The 26,706-nt window shown below is 59.4% G+C and overlaps 1 protein-coding gene across 4 annotated transcripts; it reads left to right on the top strand.

Moving 5' to 3' along the window:
* Positions 1-35: 35 nt before the first annotated feature.
* On the top strand, positions 36-26,616 carry LOC105480415 (cadherin EGF LAG seven-pass G-type receptor 3). 4 transcript variants are annotated; one of them, XM_011739246.3, is made up of 36 exons: positions 905-4,667; positions 6,232-6,882; positions 7,206-7,431; positions 7,719-7,834; positions 8,176-8,264; positions 8,369-8,526; positions 9,113-9,276; positions 9,557-9,682; positions 9,772-9,941; positions 10,375-10,560; positions 11,008-11,124; positions 11,507-11,678; positions 11,837-11,978; positions 12,076-12,196; positions 12,480-12,663; positions 12,974-13,075; positions 13,293-13,307; positions 14,358-14,452; positions 14,645-14,854; positions 15,112-15,307; positions 15,576-15,731; positions 16,183-16,348; positions 16,857-17,024; positions 17,248-17,374; positions 17,467-17,673; positions 17,908-18,082; positions 18,289-18,401; positions 18,811-18,890; positions 19,422-19,545; positions 20,018-20,134; positions 20,217-20,365; positions 20,633-20,742; positions 21,096-21,254; positions 21,578-21,778; positions 22,529-23,414; positions 24,862-26,616. In XM_011739246.3, exons 1-36 carry the CDS (start codon positions 920-922, stop codon positions 24,887-24,889), a joined length of 9,954 nt encoding a protein of 3,317 aa, XP_011737548.2. In that variant the 5' UTR covers positions 905-919; the 3' UTR covers positions 24,890-26,616. The 4 variants fall into 4 exon arrangements, with proteins under 4 accessions (XP_011737550.2, XP_011737548.2, XP_011737547.2 ...); XM_011739245.3 differs by having other exon boundaries at positions 19,419-19,545; XM_011739248.2 differs by lacking the exon at positions 13,293-13,307 and having other exon boundaries at positions 36-4,667.
* Positions 26,617-26,706: the final 90 nt, after the last annotated feature.

Raw genomic sequence — 26,706 nt, 5'->3', positions numbered from 1 at the left:
GCATCCCAGAGCACTCGGAACCCTCAGCCTCGGAGGGTGTGCAGCCTCCAGTGGAAGGGCCCCGAGCCCGGGAGACTGCTGGGGACAGGCAAGGCAGGGAAGAATTCGTCCTCTGCTCCCGCCTCGGGAGGGTCATCTCCGGTTCCTGCTCCGCAGGGGCGCTCCAAACAAGCAGGTGGTCGCGACATGTTTCACAAAACTAGCTGATCGGATAGTTAAAGCTATTGTTCGGGGTGCTGGTATCCCAGATCCCTGTCCAGCCATCGTCCCCTCTACCCCAAGATTTCACACAGTACCCGCTCCCAGAACCATGAGAACGCTCATGGGCACCAAAATTTCGGACCAAAATCCGGGACACGGTTCAGAACTAGTGGTCAGGAAGGGAGACGAGAGATCTGGAAGGGGAGAAAAAGGCTGAGAGACAGAGCTAGAACAGCGCCCTAGAAGGAGGGAGGTGGGTGAGGGCGGCGGCCGAAAGTGGGGAGGGCGGATCTAACGGCGGCGAACCCCCGTGCTCTGTTCAGCACCATGAGCAGCGCTCACGTCCTCAATAAAGATGGCGTCAAGAGCTTCCGTCCTCAGAGCTGCCATGCGCGATGGGTTGTACCACCGTGTTTCGGGCGCCGGGGCAGAGGTGGAGTGAACCATCGGGGCGGCCGGGAGCCATGTTGGAGCGGCGGGAGGCGGCAGCAGCGTCGGGGATGCTGTGGTGGGGGCGGAAAAAGCTGGGGCCGCACGCCGGAGGGGCTCCGGCCGTGGAGTAGATGGTGCCCAGAGGGCGGCGGGGGCGCGGAGAGACAGGCGGAGGGGCGGGGGCCCAGGGCGGCGGCAGGGGCCCGGGAGGGGGCCCGAGCGGCGGGGCCAGACCAAGGACCGGACTGGGGCGGGGGGCGGTGGAGGCCGTGCAGGGAGGCGGGGGATGATGGCGAGACGGCCGCCGTGGAGGGGTCTCGGGGGACGGTCGACCCCCATACTTCTGCTCCTTCTCCTCTCTTTGTTCCCCCTCAGCCAGGAGGAGCTGGGGGGCGGTGGGCACCAGGGCTGGGACCCCGGGTTAGCTGCCACTACGGGGCTAAGGCCGCATATCGGTGGCGGAGCCTTAGCTCTTTGTCCCGAGTCTCCCGGGGTCCGGGAGGATGGGGGGCCTGGACTGGGGGTCAGGGAGCCTGTCTTCGTGGGGCTCCGAGGGGAAAGGCAAAGCTCCCGGAACAGTCGAGGTCCCCCTGAGCAGCCGAACGAGGAGTTGAGGATTGAACACGGCGTCCAGCCATTGGGCAGCCGCGAACGAGAGACAGGACAGGGACCAGGGTCTATGTTACACTGGCGCCCAGAGATCTCCTCTTGCGGGCGGACAGGACCTTTGCAAAGAGGTAGTCTGTCACCAGGGGCTCTGTCCCCAGGGGTCCCGGGCTCGGGGAACAGCTCACCCCTCCCTTCAGACTTTTTGGTTCGGCACCACGGTCCCAAGCCGGTGTCCTCCCAGCGGAACGCTGGGACAGGCGCCCGCAAAAGAGTGGGCACCGCGCGCTGCTGTGGGGAATTATGGGCAATAGGGAGCAAGAGTCAGGGCGAGAGAGCCACGACATCCGGAGCAGAAAGGACAGCCCCCCGGCGGAACTGTCTTCCAGGGGCCTCGGGATCTGGCCCCGAGCTGGATTCAGCACCGCGCACGGCGAGGACAGCTCCTGCACCAGGTTCAGCACCCCGCGAGTCTCGGACAGCTCCCAAGCCGGCGCCCGAGCGCATGCGCTCCCGGGGTCTCTTCCGCCGCCGCTTCCTCCCTCAGCGCCCCGGGCCGCGCCCCCCGGGAATCCCGGCCCGTCCTGAAGCCAGGAAAATAACCTCGGCGAACCGGGCACGCTTTCGTCGCGCCGCAAACCGCCACCCGCAGTTTCCGCAGTACAACTACCAGACGCTGGTGCCGGAGAATGAAGCAGCAGGCACCGCTGTGCTACGCGTGGTTGCACAGGACCCGGACGCCGGCGAGGCCGGGCGCCTAGTCTACTCGCTGGCGGCGCTCATGAATAGCCGCTCTCTGGAGCTGTTCAGCATCGACCCGCAGAGCGGCCTCATCCGTACGGCGGCAGCTCTGGACCGCGAGAGCATGGAGCGTCATTACCTGCGTGTGACCGCGCAGGACCACGGCTCGCCGCGCCTCTCGGCCACCACGATGGTGGCCGTGACAGTAGCTGACCGCAACGACCACTCGCCGGTTTTTGAGCAAGCGCAGTACCGGGAGACGCTTCGCGAGAATGTGGAGGAGGGCTACCCTATCCTGCAGTTGCGTGCCACTGACGGCGACGCGCCCCCCAACGCCAACCTGCGCTACCGCTTCGTGGGGCCGCCAGCTGCGCGCGCTGCAGCTGCCGCCGCCTTCGAGATTGATCCACGCTCCGGCCTCATCAGCACCAGCGGCCGCGTGGACCGCGAGCACATGGAAAGCTATGAGCTGGTGGTGGAAGCCAGCGACCAGGGCCAGGAGCCCGGGCCGCGCTCGGCCACTGTGCGCGTACACATAACTGTGCTGGACGAGAACGACAACGCTCCCCAGTTCAGCGAGAAGCGCTACGTGGCGCAGGTTCGCGAGGATGTGCGCCCCCACACGGTGGTGCTGCGCGTCACGGCCACCGACCGGGACAAGGACGCCAACGGATTGGTGCACTACAACATCATCAGTGGCAATAGCCGTGGCCACTTTGCCATCGACAGCCTCACTGGCGAGATCCAGGTGGTGGCACCTCTGGACTTCGAGGCAGAGAGAGAGTATGCCTTGCGCATCAGGGCGCAGGATGCTGGCCGGCCACCGCTGTCCAACAACACGGGCCTGGCCAGCATCCAAGTGGTGGACATCAATGACCACATTCCTATTTTTGTCAGCACGCCCTTCCAAGTCTCTGTCTTGGAAAATGCTCCCTTGGGTCACTCAGTCATCCACATTCAGGCAGTCGATGCAGACCATGGGGAGAATGCCAGATTGGAGTACTCCCTAACTGGTGTGGCATCTGATACTCCCTTCGTGATAAACAGCGCCACTGGCTGGGTCTCTGTGAGTGGTCCCCTGGACCGTGAGTCTGTGGAGCATTACTTCTTTGGTGTGGAGGCTCGAGACCATGGCTCACCCCCACTCTCTGCCTCAGCCAGTGTCACAGTGACTGTGCTGGATGTTAATGACAATCGGCCTGAGTTCACAATGAAGGAGTACCACCTACGACTGAATGAGGATGCAGCTGTGGGCACCAGTGTGGTCAGCGTGACCGCAGTAGACCGTGATGCCAACAGTGCCATCAGCTACCAGATCACAGGTGGCAACACCCGGAATCGCTTTGCCATCAGCACCCAGGGGGGTGTGGGTCTGGTGACTCTGGCTCTGCCACTGGACTACAAACAGGAACGCTACTTCAAGCTGGTACTAACTGCATCTGACCGGGCCCTTCATGATCACTGCTATGTGCACATCAACATCACAGATGCCAACACTCATCGGCCGGTTTTTCAAAGTGCCCACTACTCAGTGAGTGTGAATGAAGATCGGCCAGTGGGCAGCACCATAGTGGTCATCAGTGCCTCTGATGATGATGTGGGTGAGAACGCTCGTATCACCTATCTCCTGGAGGACAACCTGCCCCAGTTCCGCATTGATGCAGACTCAGGGGCCATTACACTACAGGCCCCATTAGACTATGAGGACCAGGTGACCTACACCTTGGCTATCACAGCTCGAGACAATGGTATCCCACAGAAGGCGGACACTACTTATGTGGAGGTGATGGTCAATGATGTGAATGACAATGCTCCACAATTTGTGGCCTCCCACTATACGGGGTTGGTCTCTGAGGATGCCCCACCTTTCACCAGTGTCCTGCAGATCTCAGCCACCGACCGGGATGCTCATGCCAATGGCCGGGTCCAGTACACTTTCCAGAATGGTGAAGACGGGGATGGAGATTTTACCATTGAGCCCACCTCTGGAATCGTTCGTACAGTGAGGCGGCTGGACCGGGAGGCAGTGTCAGTGTATGAGTTGACTGCCTATGCAGTGGACAGAGGTGTACCCCCACTCCGGACTCCAGTCAGTATCCAGGTGACGGTGCAGGATGTGAACGACAATGCACCTGTCTTCCCAGCTGAGGAGTTTGAGGTGCGGGTGAAAGAGAACAGCATTGTGGGCTCAGTGGTGGCCCAGATCACTGCAGTGGACCCTGATGAAGGCCCCAATGCCCATATAATGTACCAGATCGTGGAGGGGAACATCCCTGAGCTGTTCCAAATGGACATCTTCTCTGGAGAACTGACGGCACTCACTGACCTAGACTATGAGGCTCGCCAAGAATATGTGATTGTGGTGCAGGCCACATCTGCTCCTTTGGTCAGCCGGGCCACTGTGCACGTCCGCCTGATTGACCAGAATGACAACAGCCCTGTGCTCAACAACTTCCAGATTCTCTTCAACAACTATGTATCCAACCGTTCAGACACCTTCCCTTCGGGCATTATTGGGCGCATCCCAGCTTATGACCCCGATGTCTCTGACCACCTCTTCTACTCCTTTGAGCGTGGCAACGAGCTGCAGCTGCTGGTGGTCAACCAGACCAGTGGAGAGCTGCGACTCAGCCGAAAGCTAGACAATAACCGCCCACTGGTGGCCTCCATGTTGGTGACTGTCACAGGTGAGGGGCAGGGGGCAGGCAAGTGACCCAGTGACCCCAACCTGTTAGGTCTCAGGGACTCCACAGGGCACCTCATACCAAACAGGGATTTCTAAGCCTTCCAAGAACCCCTTAAGGGTAGGGTTCTTGCACCCTACAAGATCTGCCATAGACCTCACAAGGTTAGGTTCTCTGCTTAGGTTCCTGGATAATCTCCACAGAATCCCAATGATTCCAAGGCATCTAGCAGACCCCATAAAGCCTGTAAAGAACTGTCTGCTACCTAGGGATAGCTCCCCTCCTGACAAAAGTTCAGTGGTCCTGGGGTAATCCTCTGGAGGTCCCAGGCAAAGCCAGTATGGGCCAGTCAGTCCAGGCTATGCCCGTGTTCAGACAAAGGGTTACTTTGGGTCCAGTCTGATGCCTACCCCATCTGTGCAGGAAATGACCAATAATTGAGTGGTCAGGAACAGCAGCTTACTATGGAAGCTTCAGGTGGAGAGTGGCTTCATAGGGGCTGAGACCCTGACCTTTGGGAAAATGTCCAGAGGTCTACCTGCCTCTTTCCTGCTCCATCTGCTCCAATCATTCACAAACCCCTCCATAATAGGAGAGTGCAGGTGGGGAGGCTCTTGAAGTCCTGCTTACTGGAGGCTGCAGAGGTTGTGAAATAGGCTTTACTGGTGCTCATTCCTCAGTTCTGGAGCAGGGACTCCTGGAACTGCCTGAAAAGGCACAACCTTCATTTATCCCTCAACTCACTCAACAGTCTGTCCTCATTGACCACCCAGTATGTGCTAGGGTGTGGGGACAAGATGAACAAGGCAGCTAAGCACCTCACCTTCATTTCTGGGGTGGTCACTGAAACCACAGGACCCAGATCTGGAGTAGCGAGCAGGCTGCTAACTCAAGAATGCTTGTGTGTGTGTGTGTGTGTGTGTGTGTGTGTGTGTGTGTGTGTGTGTGTGTGTGTTCAAGACCCTCCTGGAGCTTGATAACCCAGGATTCTGGAGGATGGCATTGAGTCTTCACTGGGCCAGGACCCCTTCTAGTGCTATGGAAGAGCAATTTGCTGACCAAAAATAGGAGATAGGTGATTCCTGATCTGGAACCCTTGTTTTCTGTAGCGGATGTTTTGCTGGTTCTGCTATGCTGGGGGAGGGGAGAAGGGGAAGGTGAATGGGAATGAATGGCCAGTAGCCCTAGCTCCTCTCCATGTCCTGAGTTGGGGTAGCCCGCTGACCATGATAACTTGGGGAAGTGTGAGTTACTGAGTACTCAGGGTACTTGAGTGCTGTTGGGGGAGTGACTTGCTAACCCATGGGCACTGTGTGGGGTTGGTTGATCCCTGGCCCGGACCCCTCCTTGTATTGCGGGTTGGGGGAGGAAGCAGCGGCTTTTTGACACCTTGATGCTGGGGGAGCTGGTGGTCACTAGCCCCAGACTCCCTTGTGTCCTGGTGGGGTCAGCCTACTGACTTAGAGGTTCTGGGGGCCTAGGCTATCACTGGCCCTAGCCCTCTTTTGTCCCAGGGAGGGGCGGCCACTGGCCCCAGGATGACCACTGCCCCTGCCCCCACCTGCAGATGGCCTGCACAGCGTGACAGCGCAGTGTGTGCTGCGCGTGGTCATCATCACGGAGGAGTTGCTGGCCAACAGCCTGACCGTGCGCCTTGAGAACATGTGGCAGGAGCGCTTCCTGTCACCGCTACTGGGCCGCTTCCTCGAGGGCGTGGCTGAGGTGCTCGCTACGCCCGCTGAGGACGTCTTCATCTTCAACATCCAGAACGACACAGACGTAGGGGGCACCGTGCTCAATGTGAGTTTCTCGGCGCTGGCTCCACGTGGGGCCGGGGCGGGCGCTGCGGGGCCCTGGTTCAGCTCCGAGGAGCTCCAGGAGCAGTTGTATGTGCGCCGGGCGGCGCTGGCGGCCCGCTCCCTGCTCGACGTACTGCCCTTCGACGACAACGTGTGCCTGCGAGAGCCCTGTGAGAACTACATGAAATGCGTGTCCGTGCTCCGCTTTGACTCGTCCGCGCCCTTCCTGGCCTCGGCCTCCACGCTGTTCCGACCCATCCAACCCATCGCTGGCCTGCGCTGCCGCTGCCCGCCCGGATTCACGGGAGACTTTTGCGAGACCGAGCTCGACCTCTGCTACTCCAACCCATGTCGCAACGGCGGAGCCTGCGCGCGGCGCGAGGGAGGCTACACATGCGTCTGCCGCCCGCGCTTCACAGGTGAGCAGGGCGCCTGGCCAAGGCTGGGGGCGGGACCGCAATGCGAGTGAGTACTGGGCGTGACTTCTGAGGCCAGAGGCTGGTGTGGACGCCGTTAGGCCAGAAGCCGTAGAGCGTGGCCGGGAGAGGCAGTCGCCGAGGCGGCGATGAGACTGGGGAGGGGGCGGCGCCGCGGGGCGGGGCCAGACGGAAGGGGCGTGTCCACCGAAGAGCTCGACCTTTTGGGGGTCTTGGCACCCGGCCTCTGGGCGCGCGGTCTTTGAAGGGGCCAGAGCAGGGGCGGGCGTGGGCGTGACCGCCTCTGACCGCGGCTTGGCCCCCAGGAGAGGACTGCGAGCTGGACACCGAGGCCGGCAGCTGCGTGCCGGGCGTCTGCCGCAACGGGGGCACCTGCACCGACGCGCCCAACGGCGGCTTTCGCTGCCAATGCCCGGCAGGCGGCGCCTTCGAGGGCCCGCGCTGCGAGGTGGCTGCGCGCTCCTTCCCGCCCAGTTCGTTCGTCATGTTTCGCGGCTTGCGGCAGCGCTTCCACCTCACGCTGTCCCTCTCGTAGGTGCCCGCCCCATGTCTGAGCGCCTCCACGCCGCCCCCACCTACCTGCCCTGACTCAGATTCCTGACTGCCCTGTCCTGGCATTCCCACGAGACACCGCCCCTCCCCTGACGCCCCGCCCGGGGTCTCCTGACCTCGCTGCACCCGCGTCCCCTCGGTCGGTCCCGCCGTCCCTCTCGCTTCCTCTCTCGCCCCAGCCCCTTCTCCTCGCAGGGATGGTGGGTGTGAAATGGTACCCTGCTCCTGACGCCCCCACCCCCGAAACCCCCTCCCACCCCGCCCAGGTTCGCCACGGTGCAGCAGAGCGGGCTACTCTTCTACAACGGGCGCCTGAACGAGAAGCACGACTTCCTGGCCCTGGAACTCGTGGCTGGCCAAGTGCGGCTCACATATTCCACGGGTGGGTGCCCCGGATGTGACGGCGAGAGGGTGCATGTGTGCTGGAGGACGCAGGGCCCAAGTCCCCTCAGGTTTGCCTCACTGTGCATCTGAGCACACACTCCACGCCATACAAGCAGTGAAGACCTAGCTCCTTGTCCTTCCCTGTGGGAAGGTCCCTCCCTCCAAGAAGTCTGTTTCTCCTGTCTGTTCAAAGGCACTCTGGGCCAGCCATTGTAGTCACCAGTGGGGGACTGATCTGATGCATCCAGGGTGGCCCTGGGAGTGGCTGTGCTTATATAACTAGGGTGAGATGGGGCGACTCCACTGCTCCTGATGATTCTACATGTGTCTCCCCTCCAGGTGAATCCAACACAGTGGTCAGCCCCACAGTTCCCGGGGGCTTGAGTGATGGGCAATGGCATACAGTGCATCTGAAATACTACAACAAGGTGGGGACCATCCCTGGCATCGGGTATGAGGGGAGTTGGGATGCTGACTTCTGCTCCTCGGGGGTTACTAGGGGCACTGTTGACTGGTGTGCCTGGGTCTTTAGCCCCGGACAGATGCCCTAGGGGGTGCACAGGGCCCCTCCAAGGATAAGGTGGCTGTGCTGAGCGTGGATGATTGTGATGTGGCCGTGGCTCTGCAGTTTGGTGCTGAAATTGGCAACTACTCATGCGCGGCTGCTGGTGTGCAAACAAGCTCCAAGAAGTGAGGCCCCCGCCCCTGGTCCCCTTGTCCCCTGCCTACCAAAGCCCACTCCAACCCTTCACATCCCATTCCTCATCCCATCCTGCCAAACTCTCCCATCTTTCCCCCAAACCACCAAGATTTCCTTCTCCTTTCAAAGACCCTGAAAGCCTGCTCACTCTAGCCCCCAATCCTGCATTCCACCCCAGACTTCCACCTCCCACATACAGTCCCCAGGCAGTCCTCCAAAGCCTCCACCTCCCCACCCCAGTCTCACTAATGCCCCACATCCCCTCCGAGTCCCTTAATCTCATGTCCAGTCCCCAGACTCCTCACATCTCCATCCCCTCCCCAGCCAGCCAGATGCCTCCTTTTTCATCATAGCCCTAACCGCAGTTCGCCTACTTTTCCCCAGACCATCGGCCCATCATGAGCTCCCCTTTGCACCCCAACTGAAGTAAGACCCTAACTCCTTCCCCAGCTTGGCCTTATTTTCCTCCCTCAATCACCCTACCCTCTGGGTCCTACCCCCTGCTTCCTGTGGCCCCCTAGGAGCAACTCTGCTTTGGCCCCAGTCCTACCAATGACCCAAACCCCTGATCCCCAGGTCCCTGGACCTGACGGGCCCTCTTCTTCTGGGGGGTGTCCCCAACCTCCCCGAGAACTTCCCCGTGTCCCATAAGGACTTCATCGGCTGTATGCGGGACCTGCACATTGATGGCCGCCGAATGGACATGGCGGCTTTTGTCGCAAATAATGGCACCATGGCAGGTAGGCCTGAAGCTTCCACCAGCCCAGCCCATAGCCCTGTCCCCATCATAGGGAGGGAGCAGAGGACTCCATGGGGTGACTCCACATCTGACTTCAACCCAGTCTCTTTGGGTAGCAAGCACCATGCTACAGCCCAGACTTTAGGGCCTGACTCTTACCAACCCCACCCATCGAAAGAAAATGGGGCTGAGATCTTGGTCTCTTTCAGCCCCTCTGGACACTAAAGTCCTATCCAGCACTTGTGCCCCCAACCCTTGTTCTCATGTCTTTCCTCTCCCAGGCTGCCAAGCCAAGCTACACTTTTGTGACTCAGGCCCCTGCAAGAACAGTGGCTTCTGCTCGGAGCGCTGGGGTGGCTTCAGCTGCGACTGCCCTGTGGGCTTTGGCGGCAAAGACTGTCGGCTCAGTAAGTGGGCAGCATGGGGTGGGGGTGCCTGCAGAGTTAGATCTGCTCCTGGAGCAGGGGCTGTAACCCTGTTTCTCTTATCCACTCAGCTATGGCCCATCCCCACCATTTCCGTGGCAACGGCACACTGAGCTGGAACTTTGGAAGTGACATGGCTGTGTCTGTGCCATGGTACCTGGGGCTGGCATTCCGGACACGGGCAACACAGGGGGTCCTGATGCAAGTGCAGGCTGGGCCACACAGCACGCTCCTTTGCCAGGTGTGTCCACTCTGCTCACCCTCCCTATACTCTCAGTTCTCAGTCTCTTAGGCCACCACTGACATTCTTGTATGTTCAGGTTGGTCACACAGCATACTTTTCTGCCAGATGTCCCAGCCACACTTGACCCTGCTCTGGACCCTAGCCCTTGATTCTCTTTCCGTCATTATATCCTCTGTAGGTGCAGGGCTCCAGCATAGCTCTCTCTTATGCGAGCTGCACCAACCCACCCACAACACCTGGTCCTATCCTCTGCCCCCTGACACTATATCAGCAACATGATGTCCCTGGCACAGTGCCCTGTGTGCCAGGTATAACCTTGACCCCACTGTTCTGACCTCTGATATTCCTGACCTCTGAGCCCTCTGATCTCACCTCCAAGTCCCAGCCCACTTAGGGCTCTAACCCCAGGGCTATGCATCTCTGCCCACAGCTAGATCGGGGGTTACTGTCTGTGACAGTGACCAGGGGCTCGGGCCGTGCTTCCCATCTCCTTCTGGACCAGGTGACTGTCAGTGATGGCCGGTGGCATGATCTACGGCTGGAATTGCAGGAGGAACCAGGTGGCCGGCGGGGCCACCATGTCCTCATGGTCTCACTGGACTTTAGCCTCTTCCAGGTCTGGCCTCTGACCCCAGGGTAGCCTGTTCTCAGCCTTCCAACCAGATCCACCTTTTTTGACCCCACCTCTAGTTCAGCTCCTCTCAGTTCCCTCCACTGCACCAAGTCTGATGTTCTCCCCTCAGTTCCCCACCATATATCCTTGCACTGAGCCCACCCCACCAGCCAGATTGGTCCACTCTCAGGCCATCCTTGTGCCAGATTTGGGGCCTGGTCTTGGGGAACCTCTGTAGCCAGCACTTTGCCTGATTCCTAGAAGCCCCTTCTAGTCTCTGCCCCAGTCTCTACCCACCCCTGGTCAAAAGCAAGCAATATTAAGGTCTGCTGTGGGTCCAGGAGGGAGGGGGCAGTCTAGAAGGGCTAGAAGGCAGCCAAGATTGACTCTGGGCTATGATGGGTTCATCAGGCCCCTCTCCCACAGTGCTGACTGCCCCCCTTCCTCCAGGACACCATGGCGGTGGGGAGCGAGTTGCAGGGCCTGAAGGTAAAGCAGCTCCACGTCGGAGGCCTGCCCCCCGGCAGTGCGGAGGAGGCTCCTCAGGGTCTGGTCGGCTGCATCCAGGTGGGGGTCAGCATGGGAATGTGATATGGGGCATTAGGGTCAGGGGTCAGGGGTCAGAGGTCAGAGGCTCCTTGGGACCTGAAAGGCAGCATTCAAGTGGGGGTTGGCGCAAGGGGGTGAATGACCCAGCTTTGAGAGCTAGGTCAAGCCTTTCTGTGGCATTGGAGGTGGGAGTCTAGCTTGGATTATCAAGGACCTTTAGGAATCTGTGTCAGAAACAGCACAATTAGAGTCCCACAGGGGTACCAAATTGGGGATATTTTTGAGGCCTGGGTTTTTTTGAGGGTCTCAGAAGACTGCATGTCAGGGTGGCTGGCTCTGCAGTACTTGAGGCTGAGGTGCCTTAACATAGTCTCACCCCTTGCTGGCTGTGTGTCCATAGGGGGTGTGGCTCGGCTCCACACCCTCTGGCTCCCCAGCCCTGCTACCCCCCAGCCACCAAGTGAATGCGGAGCCTGGCTGTGTCATGACCAACGCCTGTGCCTCTGGGCCCTGCCCACCTCACGCCGACTGCCGGGACCTCTGGCAGACCTTTTCTTGCATCTGCCGGCCAGGTGGGCCTTAAGAGGGTTGGGGGAAGGGTGACCTGGGCAGGTGTTAGGGGCCCATGATGAAGACTGGGGAACCTGAAGGAGGCAGGGACTCGGGATGGGTGCCTGCTTCCTTCCATGCTCTGTGACCAGGGTCCTGAGCTTTCTGACCCAATCTGCAGGTTACTACGGCCCAGGTTGTGTGGATGCCTGCCTCCTGAACCCCTGTCAGAACCAGGGATCATGCCGGCACCTCCCAGGAGCTCCCCACGGCTATACCTGTGACTGTGTGGGTGGCTATTTCGGGCACCACTGTGAGCACAGGTAAGAGGCTGGGGCTGAGGCGATGAGGAGACCTGGCAGGGACAGGGAGGGTCACTGGGATACCATGGAGGCATCTTACCTGGCTATGCACCCCCAGGATGGACCAGCAGTGCCCACGGGGCTGGTGGGGGAGCCCAACCTGTGGCCCCTGCAACTGTGATGTTCACAAAGGTTTTGATCCCAACTGCAACAAGACAAATGGGCAGTGTCACTGCAAGGTGCGCCTGGCCCCTGACCTTTTAACCCTTCCTTGGACACAATCTGTAATTCCTGTCCAGCTTGCTGACCTCCGCCACCTGACTTGGGCCCTAACCTCTTGCCTGTGTCCTGTGACCTAGTTGCTGTCTCTCATCCTTTACCCATGACCCCTCCCTTGCCTTCACGCATGGCCCAGGTGTCTTCTGGCCCATGAGCGCTGTTCTGTTGACCCTTTGTCCTTGATTCCACTCATTCCCCAAGCCCTGATCTCTGACTTCAGGCCCCTGGCCCATCCTCAAACAGGAGTTCCACTACCGACCGCGGGGCAGTGACTCTTGCCTCCCATGTGACTGCTACCCTGTGGGCTCCACCTCGCGCTCATGTGCACCCCACAGCGGGCAGTGCCCCTGTCGCCCAGGAGCCCTTGGCCGCCAGTGCAACAGCTGTGACAGCCCCTTCGCAGAGGTGACAGCCAGCGGCTGCCGGGGTGAGCAGGCTCCACCCAGCGGTACCCATAGAGGGCTGGCTCCAGTGTGCCACCATCACGTATCAGTGGCACACTTGGCTCCTTGGGGACTCTGGAAGCTTCTCCTGAGGGAGACCACTTACACCCAGGGAACCCTACCTTTGCCCTAAGTACTTTGCTGACCTGTCACAGAATCTGACAGGTCAGCTCCTGAGAAGCCAGCAGGAGTGGTGGGCAGTGGGCCGTGGGGTGGGTGGTGGAGGGGCAGTGGGCGTGGCTGTCACCTGCCCTGGTCCCTGACTGCCTGGCTCAGCACCTCTTCTCTCTCTAGTGCTCTATGATGCCTGCCCCAAGTCCCTGAGATCTGGTGTGTGGTGGCCCCAGACAAAGTTTGGTGTCCTGGCCACAGTGCCGTGTCCCCGGGGGGCCCTGGGTGAGTATGTGGGGGAGAGGACATCACTGAGGGTGGGGGTGGGCCTGTCCTCTGACTGCCAGAGCCATCTCCTTTCCTGAGTTGGGTGGCTTTGTTCCTGCAAAGAGGTGGAAGTGGGGTGGGAGTCCATGTGGGCCCCTCACTACCCACTAGGGGCTCTGGGCCCTTCCCTACACCCTCATTGAGCCTCCATCTGTTTCTCTTGGCTTCTGGGCAGGATTGCGGGGTGCAGGTAAGGGGTACGTGTTTGCTCAGGTGCGCTGCCCCCTCCCACTGCCAGAGCTTTTGCAGACACCTCCTGCTGTCTGAGGTCCCTGCAGACCCTTCCCTGCTGCCTGAAGTCCCTGCAGGCCCCTTCTGGCTATCTGAGTACCCCAGGGTCCCTTCTCTGATGCCTGAGATCCTCAGAGACCCCTCCCTATTGCCTGAGGACCCTGCTGACCCCTCCTCAGTTCCTGGGGTCCCCATAGGACTTTCCCCACTGCCTGAGGTCACGAAAGATCCCTCCTCAGTCTGAGGACCCTATAGCTCCTTCCTGCTGCTTGGGGGGCCCTCCCCACTGCCTGAGGTCCCCTCAGAACACCCCCTGCTGCTTGAGGTCTCTGCAGTGGCTGGACAGAGATTGCCTGGGTATGCATGCTCATGTGTGTGTCTCTGTGCCCGTGCACGTGTCTGTGAACCTGTTGCAGGGAGGGGATTCTGTGATTAAGTTGGGCTCTCTGTTGTTGGTAGCTACAAACTTTTTTAAGATCCAAGTCAATTCTCATTCAACCTCCATCCCAACCCCAGAGACAAGGGAGAGAAATGACAGCAAAGTAACCACTGGGGCAGTTAAAACTTATGTGAGAATCCTCCCACCTGACTTTGGTCACTGGATGTTCCTAGAAGCCTTCTTCTGTGTTGGCATGTCTTGTGTGTGTGCAAGAGAGCATTGTGTGTCTGTGTGCTGGTCTGGTCCATACGTGTGTGTGTAATTGGTGAGCATTGGTGTGTGTCTGTGTGAACCGGCATGTCTATGAGCCTGTCCTGGCCCACATGGGTGAGTGTGTGCAGCCCCACTCTTGTGCTTTGTGTGGTTGCTGGTTGAGAATGGTCTACAGCCCTCTCAGGAATTGCCTGACAAGCAGCTGGTGCCTACCCGGGCTTGGGCCACTACCTCCAGGGGTGCAGCTGTAGATGCTCATGACTCTGACTATCCCCTAGGATAGGAGAGGGTGCTGCGGTTATCTCCTCAGCAAAGGTATCCAGGCCCCAGGCCTGATCAGGGGTTGCCTGCCTCCAGGTGCTGCTGTGCGGCTGTGTGATGAGGCCCAGGGTTGGCTGGAGCCTGACCTCTTCAACTGTACCTCCCCTGCCTTTCGAGAGCTCAGTCTGCTGGTGAGACTGCCCAGAACTTTTCCTGCAACCTAAGACCTTCCTTGGCCTGTGGTGGGCCCCAGATACCACACCCTAGCCCTTGACCTCCTCAGCCTTTCCTGGTTGCCCTTTAATCTGGCAAGGCTTTCTCCCTGTGAGGCTTTGGAGGAAGGCCTAAGGGACCACAGAGCAACCATCTCCTTGTCCTGGCAGCTGGATGGCCTAGAGCTGAACAAGACGGCACTGGACACCATGGAGGCCAAGAAGCTGGCTCAGCGGCTACGGGAGGTGACCAGCCACACTGACCACTATTTTAGCCAAGATGTTCGAGTCACTGCCCGCCTGCTGGCCCACTTGCTGGCCTTCGAGAGCCATCAGCAGGGCTTCGGGCTGACAGCCACACAGGATGCCCACTTCAATGAGGTGGGGCTGTGCCCTGTGTTCTCATTGCCTTAGCCCCCCAGCTCCCAGCCTCCTGCCCCTGGATCCCCAGCTCAGGCCCTTGCTGTCCTCTTGGGAAGTGAAGGGCCTGGGCTCTCCCTCTGCCCTTGTCCTCTCCAGCCCCACCCCCTTGCTTGTTGGGGCCCCTCTGAGCACCTGTCCAGACCTCTCATGCCTGCCCCATCCCCTCATACCTCCTCACCACCTGGCTGAGCCCAATTCTATCTCCATCCTCCCAGAATCTGCTGTGGGCCGGCTCTGCACTGCTTGCTCCAGAGACAGGGGACTTGTGGGCAGCACTGGGGCAGCGGGCCCCTGGGGGCTCCCCAGGCAGCGCAGGGCTGGTGAGGCACCTGGAGGAGTATGCAGCCACGCTCGCAAGGAATATGGAACTCACATACCTGAATCCCATGGGGCTGGTGACGCCTAATATCAGTGCGTTGTGGGTGGGGTGGGGCGGGGCACGGCAGGGGGCCATGAAAGGGCAGGTACCTGAAGGTCTGAGGGGCTGTGGCTATCGATGCCAATGTTAATGGCAGGAGACTCAGCCACCACCCTCAGTGTTTTGTAGGGACAGGCTCTGAGCTGGTAGCAAGGAAAACGGATTGTGGGACTCAGGTGTGGGATGCGAGTAAAAGGGAGTAGAACCCTTGGCAGGGGAAAGAGGTCCATGATGGGTCTCCCCTTTCTTTCTCCCGGGTAGTGCTCAGCATTGACCGCATGGAGCACCCCAGTTCTCCCAGGGGTGCCCGTCGCTACCCCCGCTACCATAGCAACCTCTTTCGGGGCCAGGATGCCTGGGATCCTCACACCCATGTGCTGCTGCCTTCCCAGTCCCCACGGCCATCCCCATCTGAAGGTGAGAGCCCCTGGGGGACCCCTGGGCCAAGTCCTGTCTCTCTGTCCCCCCAGCCAGATACCATGTTGCCCTCCTCCCAGTTTTCCCCTTTCCAGACCTCCCCAATGTCAGACCCTCCCACATCTCCCCTCCACCCTCCACCCTCCACCCTCCCACATCTCCCCTCCACCCTCCCACATCTCCCCTCCACCCTCCACCCTCCACCCTCCACCCTCCCACATCTCCCCTCCACCCTCCACCTTGCCACACCTTCACTTTGTCAGACCCTCTCCCTCATCACAGATGATCCCTCCCAGGCCTTGACTGTTCCTTTCTGGGTTCCTGTTCCCTGCATTCTCCAATTCTGCTCCCGTAGGGAAGAGACCCCCATATTTGATCAGGTTCAGAGCTGGGTTGGTGGGTGCTTTGGGTCAGAGGTCACTGACAGAAGCTCCTCCTCCTCTCCTGGCAGTTCTGCCCACAAGCAGCAGCATGGAAAACTCCACCACCTCAAGTGTGGTCCCCCCACCAGCCCCGCCAGAGCCAGAGCCCGGGATCTCCATTATCATTCTCCTTGTTTACCGCACCTTGGGGGGACTGCTGCCTGCCCAGTTCCAGGCGGAACGCCGAGGTGCCAGGTACTCAGGCCCCTCACCCCTGAGCTTCCTGCGAACTTCTCAGCCCGGCAGCCCCTTTTTTGGTGGGTAGATGCATAGGTTCACAACACACAGAGAAGAGCACAGCTCCAGGGAGCCCCGTCCTTGCTGGGTTCTGTGTGAATCTTATTCTCTGGAGTTGTGCAGAGTGGCAGAGCCCCTGGCTGACAGACACAGAGCCACACACAGGAGGGATCCATGAGCCAGGTACAGAGAGACCAAAGGGCTGACAGAGATAGACAAGGACAGGCTGACTGATGGTGGTCAGATGGGGGTAGGAGGGAGGACAATCAGAGGCAAACAGTTGCAGGTCCCCTGGAACTGCTCAGCTCCTCAGCAGAGGCTGGAAGGATTCTTAGAAACAACTTCCACTCTGGGGACATCCCAGACCCTGGGTCAGCTCTGGCGAGTGGCATGAAGATGGGGTGAGGCAAGCAGGCTGAGTGTGGGGAGGTCAGCAGTGTGCAAGTCCAGATGGGTGTCTCCCCAGGCTTCCCCAGAACCCCGTTATGAACTCCCCGGTGGTCAGCGTGGCTGTGTTCCATGGACGCAACTTCCTAAGGGGAGTCCTGGAGTCCCCCATCAGCCTAGAGTTTCGCCTGCTACAGACAGCGAATCGGAGCAAGGCGATCTGTGTGCAGTGGGACCCACCTGGCCTGTGAGGACCCCCATTCTGGAAACCCTTGGTCCCCTGTTAGCCCTTGGGAGGCCAACTAATAGTCCCAGTCTACCCCTGGGGCCCCCACTAGTGCTGTCATGCAACCCGAACCATGAGGAATGCTGTACCCCAACTCCAGACATCCTCAGCCCTTCCTATGATCTCTCACAAACCCCTGCCTGACAGTGGGTCACAGTTGTGTCTAACTGCCCTGTGGCTGCAGGGCGGAGCAGCATGGTGTGTGGACAGCACGTGACTGCGAGCTAGTGCACAGGAATGGGTCCCATGCACGGTGTCGCTGCAGCCGGACAGGGACCTTTGGGGTCCTCATGGATGCCTCTCCCCGTGAGGTGAGGCTGTGTTCAGTGTCCCAAGGAAGTGGGGGGTCAAAGGGACACGGGGATTCTGCCCAACAGCCCATCAACCATCCCTGTCTCTGTAGAGGCTGGAGGGCGACCTGGAGCTGCTGGCTGTGTTCACCCACGTGGTCGTGGCTGTGTCTGTAGCTGCGCTGGTGCTGACTGCAGCCGTCCTGCTGAGCCTGCGCAGCCTCAAGTCCAATGTGCGTGGGATCCATGCCAATGTGGCAGCCGCCCTGGGGATGGCAGAGCTCCTCTTCCTGCTGGGGATTCACAGGACCCACAATCAGGTGCAGGATCAGGGCCAGGGAACTTGTGTCCCAATGACCCTACTGGCCCAGAAGGCCTGGGGCCAAAACTCAGGGTCAGAGGTCAGGGATGCTCAGGTTGGGGCCAGGGTTTTTGGCAGGGTGCTGGGGTAAGATATTGTGGTTTAGGGGTGAGAGGTGCGAAGCAAATGCCTGGGGTAGGGGTCAGAGGTGGGTGAGGCAGGAGAGGTCCTGACACACGCCCCCTACCCTCAGCTGGTGTGCACTGCAGTCGCCATCCTCCTGCACTACTTCTTCCTCAGCACCTTTGCGTGGCTCTTCGTGCAGGGGCTGCACCTCTATCGCATGCAGGTTGAGCCACGCAATGTGGACCGTGGCGCCATGCGCTTCTACCATGCCCTGGGCTGGGGCGTCCCTGCTGTGCTGCTGGGTGAGGGCTGTGACCCCCAATCTCCATCCATCACATGGCCTGACCCCTGACCCTGTCCCCATTCCTGCTCATGACCCCCAACCTCAAACCCCAAGCCATCTATTCATGGGGAGGCTGCTCTGTCCTCACCCCTGCTTTCTCCCATACATGGGCTGGTCAGCAGTGCTGGAACACACGCCCTCAGTTCTACCCTTTCTCTTCCCAAGGCCTTGCTGTGGGCCTGGACCCTGAGGGCTATGGGAACCCTGACTTCTGCTGGATCTCAGTCCACGAGCCCCTCATCTGGAGCTTTGCTGGCCCTATTGTCCTGGTCATAGTGGTGAGTGCCCTGGACTTATTGCCCCTTCTGTACTACCCTCCCTCATGGGGGCGTGGAGCTGCAGTGAAGTCAGCTGAGGGCAGCCAGATGGCATTCTGCAGGCTTCTTGGGCTCGGCCTTCATTTTTTCTGTCCTCTGGTCAGTGACCACCCCCATTCAACTGGCATGGAGATGGGGGCGGGGGGTCAGAGATTCAGTCGCCTGTCCATGCCTCTGCATCTCTCTATCTCTCAGTCCCTCTCTGGTTCTCCATTTCTTTTTCTGTAATGCTCAGCTCCTTTGCTGTGTGTGTATATGTGTGAATTTCTCACTGGTTCTGCCTCTCTCTGTGAATCTTAGTCTCTCTCACTCATTGCCTCTCTCTCTCTCTCTGCCCTGCCCGGCCCCACATGTCCGGCTGTGGGTCCAGATGAACGGGACCATGTTTCTCCTCGCTGCCCGCACATCCTGCTCCACAGGGCAGAGGGAGGCCAAGAAGACCTCCGTGCTGTGAGTTGGCTGGCCGGAGGAAGGGGGGTTCTCAGGATGACAAGTCCTCCTGGGTGGGGTCTGGGGCCCCCAGATCTTCCCTGGTGCAGGTTGGGCTCCAAGTTCTGGATGAAGGAATGAAGTCACACCTGCCCTGACCTGCGGTCCCTCTCTGGCGCCCTCACTATACTGTGGGCCCACATGTGCTTCTGCCCTGCCGTCTCTCCTTGTCTTCTGGGTCCCCCCAGAGTCTCCCATGGCCTGGGTGGCTCACTTGGCCCCCTGCCCTGTGTGTTCCCACTTGTCTTCCATGCCCTCCCTTGTGGCTCCCATACCTCTGTGTTTTTCCCACGTGTCCTCATGGCCCTTTGACTGCTCTCCTGCTTCTTTGTGGGACCTCTCATCTCCCCCAGTGTCCTCCAGAGACCTCCATGTTCCCGTGTGACTTTTTTTCACGTTCCGTGTGTGGCCCGTGTGTCCTCCTGTGTTCCCTGCATGAGCCCTACATGAGCCTTGCATGTCCTCCTTTGTCTTCCCATGTGCCCACAGCAGGACCCTTCGCAGCTCCTTCCTGCTCCTTCTGCTGGTCAGTGCCTCCTGGCTCTTTGGGCTCCTGGCAGTCAACCACAGCATCCTGGCCTTCCACTACCTCCATGCAGCACTCTGCGGCCTCCAGGTGACTCTGGTGCCCCTCCCTCGCCCCAGAACCAGGTGGGCCTTCAGTAGGCTGGGGCCATCCCTAGGCAGATGCTGACCCCAGGCCTGGAGCTGACTCGTACTGGATAACTGTTGCCAGGCTGGGTACTACCCCAGACCAGACACTGGCCCTAGCTGCTGCCCCCAGACCTGGAGCTGACTCTAACCTAGGTACTGATCCCAGACTGAGTGCTGATCCTGGACTGACCTTCACCAACACCGAGGCTCCCGGCCCCTTGCTGATCCACACCAACCTGACCGACTCCAGCCACTCCTGCTGCTCCAACCTCTCCCCTGCTGACCTTCCCCGACTCCCTTACTGAGTCCCGCATGGGCTCCTCACTGACCCACGCTAGCCTGCAGTGACTGACCCCCATTGCTGACCCACAGTGACTTATACTGGTCCCTGATTGACCCCTGCCGACCCTGCTTTGACCCTCGCTGACCCACAGGGCCTGGCGGCGCTGCTGCTCTTCTGTGTGCTGAATGCAGACGCTCGGGCTGCCTGGACGCCAGCCTGTCTGGGCAGGAAGGCAGCACCCGAGGAGGCAAGGCCAGCACCTGGGACGGTGAGTCGGGATGGGGGCCCTGAGAAGCCAGGGTTTGAGGCTGCTTCAGGGTTGGCTCACATTCTGTCCCCACCACCCCCAGGGACCTGGGGCTTACAACAACACGGCTCTCTTTGAAGAGAGTGGCCTCATCCGCATCACTCTGGGTGCCTCCACCGTCTCCTCTGTGAGCAGCGCCCGCTCTGGCCGGACCCAGGACCAGGACAGCCAGCGGGGCCGCAGCTACCTCAGGTGAGGGGAAGGGCCTCCTTGTGAGGGCACACTCAGCTTAGTCCAGCCCCACCTTACCAGGGCTTGGCATGACCAGGTCCTAGGGTGGGTGGCTCTACCCATCTCGGCCATCTGGGGCCCTGCTTCTGCCTCTGCCCTAAATGCTTCCCACCACACACCCAGGGATGCCATTCCACCCGCAGCTGGCTGTGCACTCAAAGACACTCCAGCCTCCAAGGAACCCCATCACATCCCTCTTTCATGGCGGGGGGGCTCCTGCATTTCCAGGGACAATGTCCTGGTTCGACATGGCTCAGCTGCTGACCACACTGACCACAGCCTCCAGGCTCATGCTGGCCCCACTGACCTGGACGTGGCCATGTTCCATCGAGATGCTGGTGGAGTTGGGGCCTGGGGCAGGGAGGAGGGAGGCAGAGGATCTCTCCCCATCCCCTTTTCTTCTGCCCCATACTGGGAGCAGTGGCTGACTGGGGTGGGACGATCTCCCCCAAGGTCCCTGCCTCAGGAGGCACCTACGTCTCCAGCCCTGGTTCTCCCAATCCACTCCTGATTCGTCCTTCCCTCTGCTAAGTCCCAGCCCTTCTGCTTCTACCTCCACTCCAAGCTCTGCCCAGGTTCCCATCCCCAACCCTAACCCCCTTGCCGTACCCACCTCTAGACCCTCAACTCCAACTTCCCTTATCTCCAAGTCCCTTACCTCTGAAAGTCCTTCTGACTTTCCCAACTCCAGGCGCAGACTCCGACTCCGACAGTGACCTGTCCTTGGAGGAGGAGAGGAGTCTCTCCATTCCATCTTCAGAAAGCGAGGACAATGGCCGGACGCGGGGGCGCTTCCAACGGCCACTCCGCCGGGCAGCCCAGAGTGAGAGGCTCCTCACCCACCCCAAAGGTGCCAGGCGCCCTCTGACCCCTTGGGTGACCAAGGGATGCCCCATTTGTTATCCCTCCAGCTCCCCATCTTTCCTGCGGTTGGGGTTCAGCCTGGTCTTTCTGACCCCTCAGCCATCAGGTTCCCCGACTTCTAGTCTCTGTCTACCTCCAGTTAAGGGGAGGGGGTTCACCAGTCACCCCTACCCATTGATCTCTAGGAGATACCCTCCTGTTCCCACCTCTGCTCAAGGAGAACAGCCAGGGTTTCAAGGGTCTAGGGTCAGGGGTCATGAGTCACCGGGATCAACCCAGAAGCTCCTATAACCTGCCCTGGCTCCACAGATGTGGATGGCAATGACCTCCTGTCCTACTGGCCAGCCCTGGGGGAGTGCGAGGCAGCCCCCTGTGCTCTGCAGACTTGGGGCTCTGAAAGGCGCCTGGGGCTGGACACCAACAAGGATGCAGCTAACAACAACCAGCCAGACCCGGCCCTGACCAGTGGGGATGAGACTTCTCTGGGCCGGGCCCAGCGCCAGAGGAAAGGTACAGTCCCTGAGCCCTGGCCCGCACTACAGGAATGCTGGGGGCTGCTCATGCCCTGAGCCAAGGGACTGCAGCTTCCTCATCCCAAACTGAGAGCTCTTCTTATTCTGACCTGGGGGGCTTCTGCTTCTCTAGCCTGTTTCATGGTCCTCAGGGACTGCTCCTATCCTGACCTGGGAATTCTCTGTCCCCCTCTACCCTGGCTGGCACTACAGGGGGACCACAGGGGACCACTCCTGCGCCAGCCCGTCTGTTTTCAGAGACCCTAGGAGTTGCTTCCCCCTGGCCTCCCACCCAGATTCCAGAGCTCCTGCTCTGATCTGGAAGATTTCTGCCCCTCACTCTGCTCTTACGGGAACTCGGAGAAAAGAGGTTTCTGCCCTCACCCTTGCATCACAGGGACCCTGGGGACTGCTCCTGCCCAACCCAGGGGCTTCCTGCATTTCAGCCAGGCTTGCATTGTCAGGATCTGAGGGCTGCCCCTTTTCTGACCTCAGGGAGTTTGCCCCATCCCCTGCACCATGGGACCTGCCCGCCTTCCCCCACGCCTTGGGACCACAACTGGAAGATGACTGCCCTTCCACTCTGACCCCTGTCCTGCTGCCTCTCTGGGACCACCAGGGTTGCCTCTGCTGCTCCCAACCCTGTGTTGGAAGGATCCCAAGGGCTGCCACACCCCTAGACTCAGGAATTCCTGCCTGCCCTCCCCCTCCCACACACACCCTGCCCCCCATTTTCTTCCTCTCATAGGCATCCTGAAGAACCGGTTGCAATACCCACTGGTGCCACAGACCCGAGGCGCCCCTGAGCTGTCCTGGTGCCGTGCAGCCACCTTGGGCCACCGTGCTGTGCCAGCTGCCTCTTATGGTCGCATCTATGCTGGCAGGGGCACAGGCAGTCTTTCACAGCCAGCCAGCCGCTACTCTTCTAGAGAACAGCTGGACCTGCTCCTCCGGCGGCAACTGAGCCGTGAGCGACTAGAGGAGGCCCCTGACCCTGTTCCACATCCCCTGAGCCGGCCAGGGTCCCAGGAATGCATGGACGCTGCACCGGGCCGACTGGAGCCCAGAGATCGGGGCAGCACCCTGCCACGGAGGCAGCCACCCCGGGACTACCCTGGCGCCATGGCTGGCCGCTTCGGGTCACGGGATGCGCTGGACTTAGGGGCACCTCGAGAGTGGCTGAGCACACTGCCCCCACCCCGCTGCACCCGGGACCTTGATCCACAGCCCCCACCTCTGTCCCTGTCTCCCCAGCGGCAACTCTCAAGGGACCCCCTCTTGCCATCCCGGCCACTGGACTCTCTGTCTAGGAGCTCGAACTCTCGGGAGCAGCTGGACCAGATGCCTAGCCGGCACCCCTCACGTGAAGCCCTTGGGCCACCCCCACAGCTGCTCAGAGCTAGGGAGGACCCAGTCAGTGGCCCCAGCCATGGCCCCTCCACAGAGCAGTTGGACATTCTTTCCTCCATCCTTGCCTCTTTCAACTCCTCGGCCCTCTCCTCCGTGCAATCTTCAAGCACACCCTCGGGCCCTCATACCACTGCCACACCTTCTGCCACAGCCTCTGTGCTTGGGCCCTCCACGCCACGTTCCGCCACATCTCATAGCATCTCGGAGCTGTCGCCAGACTCAGAGTAAGTATGGTCCAGCCACCTGCTTGCACCCTCATCAGCTTAGGGCAACCTCCTGTGTGCCCTGCCCTGTGTTCTGCCACAGAAGGGGATGAGGGCTGGCAGACAGGTATGGGCTACCCCAGGCCGGGCACAGCCAGAAGGCCACAGGCTGGGGACAGGAATCTGGCAAGAAATGGGGGTTGTGACTAGCAGTGACTTGCTGGCTGTGTGACTGGGGCCAGCCAGCCTTCCCAGCACCTCCCAGGCTAAGGAGAAATAGGTGCCTTCCAATGTGTTGAGCTAGTGGAGGGGAGGACAGGAGCTGAGGCCTAGAAGTGGGAGATGACCTGGAATATGCAAGGGGCAGGGAGGAGAGCAGGAGGCCTTGCTTGGGAAGCTTCGCCTAGGGGGTCGTATAGGACAAGGAGAGGCTGGAAGTGGTGCCAGGATATACCAGGCTGAAGAGCTTGCTTTGTTGAGGATAAATCATTCATTCATCGATGTATTCAGTCAATATTGAGTTCCTCCTGTCTGTGGACACTTTGGGGTGGGGCTCACAGGAACTGAGTTGGAACCTGGTTCATCTCGGGTGCCTGTGAAGCATCTGTGGGGAAGGGGGTGGCAGACAGGCCCAGGAAGTAGTAGACCCAGGAAGTAGCTGGATACACAGGAGTCTGAGAGGGACTGGTGGGAGTGGGGAGGCACCAGGAGCTGCCAAGTCTTATAAGCCAAGAAGAGAGTTGAGTTTCAAGGAGGAGAAACAGCTGGGTCAGGCTCTGGGGGTTTGTGGGGTAAGAGATGGCTTGGGGAGGAAGGGAGCCCTGGGGTGGGGCAGGGAACCAACAGAATTGACCAGGACCCAGGGCAGAGAGAGGACAAAGGAGAAAGGAGCAGGGTTTTGGGGGTCCTGGGGCCTGGGCACTGAGGGCTGCTGCGGGGTAGGGACCAGAGGGAGCTAACCCACTGCCTGGGTCCCCCGCAGTCTAACTTTGGGGTCTGGCTGTTTGGGAGGTAGACTAGGGACTGAGCAGGGGTTCAGGCTCTGGTGTCACAGAGGTTTGAGTTTGAGCTGTCTTACCTCACTAGCTGCGTGACCCTAGGCAGAGGCAAGTCTTTCTGGGCCTCAGTTTCCTCATCTGTAAAGGAGTCTGTAGTAATAAACTCTTTGAGATGTGGAAATCTATGAGATAATATCTGTCAAGTGCTCAGCATAGCATCTGTACACAGTAGGTGCTCTTGAAGCACTCAGATAAAAGACCTGGGCAGCCAAGGAGCCTTGCTGAGTCTAGGGGCACGGAATGAAGGACTCTGAGAACCCCAGAGTGGGCATGAAGGGGCTGGGGGCTAAGAGGCAAGAGCAATGGTGGAGGCAAGGGGAAGAGCCAGGCCAAATGTGGTGGGGGAATCCAGAGCCGCCTGACTTGGAGCCCTCTGGGCATCAATCTCTGATTTCCTCATGTGCCTCCAGAGTTCCCAGAAGTGAGGGTCACTCCTGAGGGGACGACGGCGTGGACGAGGAACAGCTGAGGGTGACAGAGGATAACAGGAGAGACTCCAGGAGTGGGGGCGGATCCCAAGGCAGCCTCCTGCTCCCCAGTGGCGGGTGCCCCAGCTCTCCCTGGCGTGGCAGGGTTGAGGCTCCATGCGCATCTGTGAGCATGCGTGTGACAAGTGCAGAGAGGGGGGACTGGAGGGAGACTTTTATACGTTTTGTACCTTTGTAACCAGAGAGATGCTTATGTTATTTTTCAGCTTTTCTGTCTCCTGGGGGGTTTGAGGCTGGGCTGGGAGGGGGAGGGAGATAGAGGGAGACATGCAGTTTGACCCCATTTGGGTCCTGAGCAAACCCTATGCTCATCTCTCTCTTCTTCCTAGGGTGGACTCAGATGGGTGGGACATATGCCTTCCTCCCCCTATTCCACCCCCAAGTTGATCTGAGTATCATCAGGGGCCCAAAGCACAGAATTGTCCTTTGCTTTTTCTTGAATGCCCCAAAGGCCAAACTTCTGGGGCTGGGGGTTGGTCTTGGAAACAGGGGTCGTCTGACCTCCTCAAGGGGGCTCACTCATGCCGCCCCTCCCGGTGGATGTGTGTGTTTATTATGTGGAGTCCCTGCCACTTACTGCCTTATGACCTAGGACTGATGCTGTGGGGTGCTGGTGGAGCAGCTGATGTCGTGTTTACAGAGCAAGGCTTCCCTGTCTCCCACGGGGAGGGGCTCGGGCCTCTAGTCAGACATTCCTGCAGAGGGTCGGTGGAGGGGTCATTCACCTGCCCCTGCAGCGAACAAAAGTTGTCTGTGGTGCCATTTGATTCCCTGACACTGCCCCCTGCTTGAATCGATTCTGAAGGTTAAGGTGGGAAGGTGAGCAAAGGGAGCAGAAACAAGGGAATTCAAGACCCAGAATGTAGGTGCCACTGCCTCCTATGTTTACAGGATCCTCCGTGGCCCTAGGCACCCGGGCTGCAGGAAGTGACTCCATTCCACTCCTCCTTTATTCCTTTAAAAAGGGAAAAGTGACTGTTACGACCCTGTTCACAAAACTCTTACTTTTGCTATTTTGTCTGCTGTCCAGAACTGGAGACTTTAAAATTTTGTTACTGTTTACAAGTCCAGATTCAAAAAATGTTTTTACTTTGTTTACAACTCAAAACTTTGAGCTTTTACACTTTGTTTACAGTAGAGAATTTTTTTCCCCTTTGTTTACAAGTGAAAGGTAGGGAAAGTAGGAGAGGGACTTGGGGGACCCACCTGTGAGGACCCTGACCTGGCCATCTTGAGGGGTTTTCTAACCCCCAGCTTTCCCAGGCCAAAGGTCAGCCTTGAGTCCCCAGACCTAGAAGACCTTGAGAGTAGGCGTCCTCTAACCACTGGGGAGAGTGGCTGTGCAGGGTTGGGGGGTGGTCTGTGCAGACACCTCCTCACCCACCACCCCATGCATACTCTTGGGAAGCAGTTTCCTGGGAGATTAGAAATTCTACTTCCCTGACTGGAGCTAAATCCCACCAGCCAGGACCCAAACTCTTACCCAGAAGGACCCCAGCTCTTGAAGGGCTGAATGGCCTGCTGGGGGTGGGAGGGTGAGTTTGCTATGTCCTAGGTTTCCTCGATGCCCCTCTCTGGGGGGTTCCCCTCCTCCAGCCCAGCGGCCCTCTGTCCTGTCTGTGTAAATTGTTCCGTGAAGCCGCGCTCTGTTTTGGGAATAAACTTCTATAGAAAACAGTTGTTGCCTTTTCCTGTTGGGGGCTGGGGAGGTAGGATGGCAGCTGTGAATGATTCAAGCCAGACTGACCTTTGAGAGGAATCTGAGCC

Source organism: Macaca nemestrina, chromosome 2 (genome assembly GCF_043159975.1).
Source record: "Macaca nemestrina isolate mMacNem1 chromosome 2, mMacNem.hap1, whole genome shotgun sequence".
Lineage (NCBI taxonomy): Eukaryota > Metazoa > Chordata > Mammalia > Primates > Cercopithecidae > Macaca > Macaca nemestrina.
The sequence above is the reverse complement of the archived record's forward strand: the minus strand, read 5'-3'. Positions and strand labels throughout refer to the sequence as shown.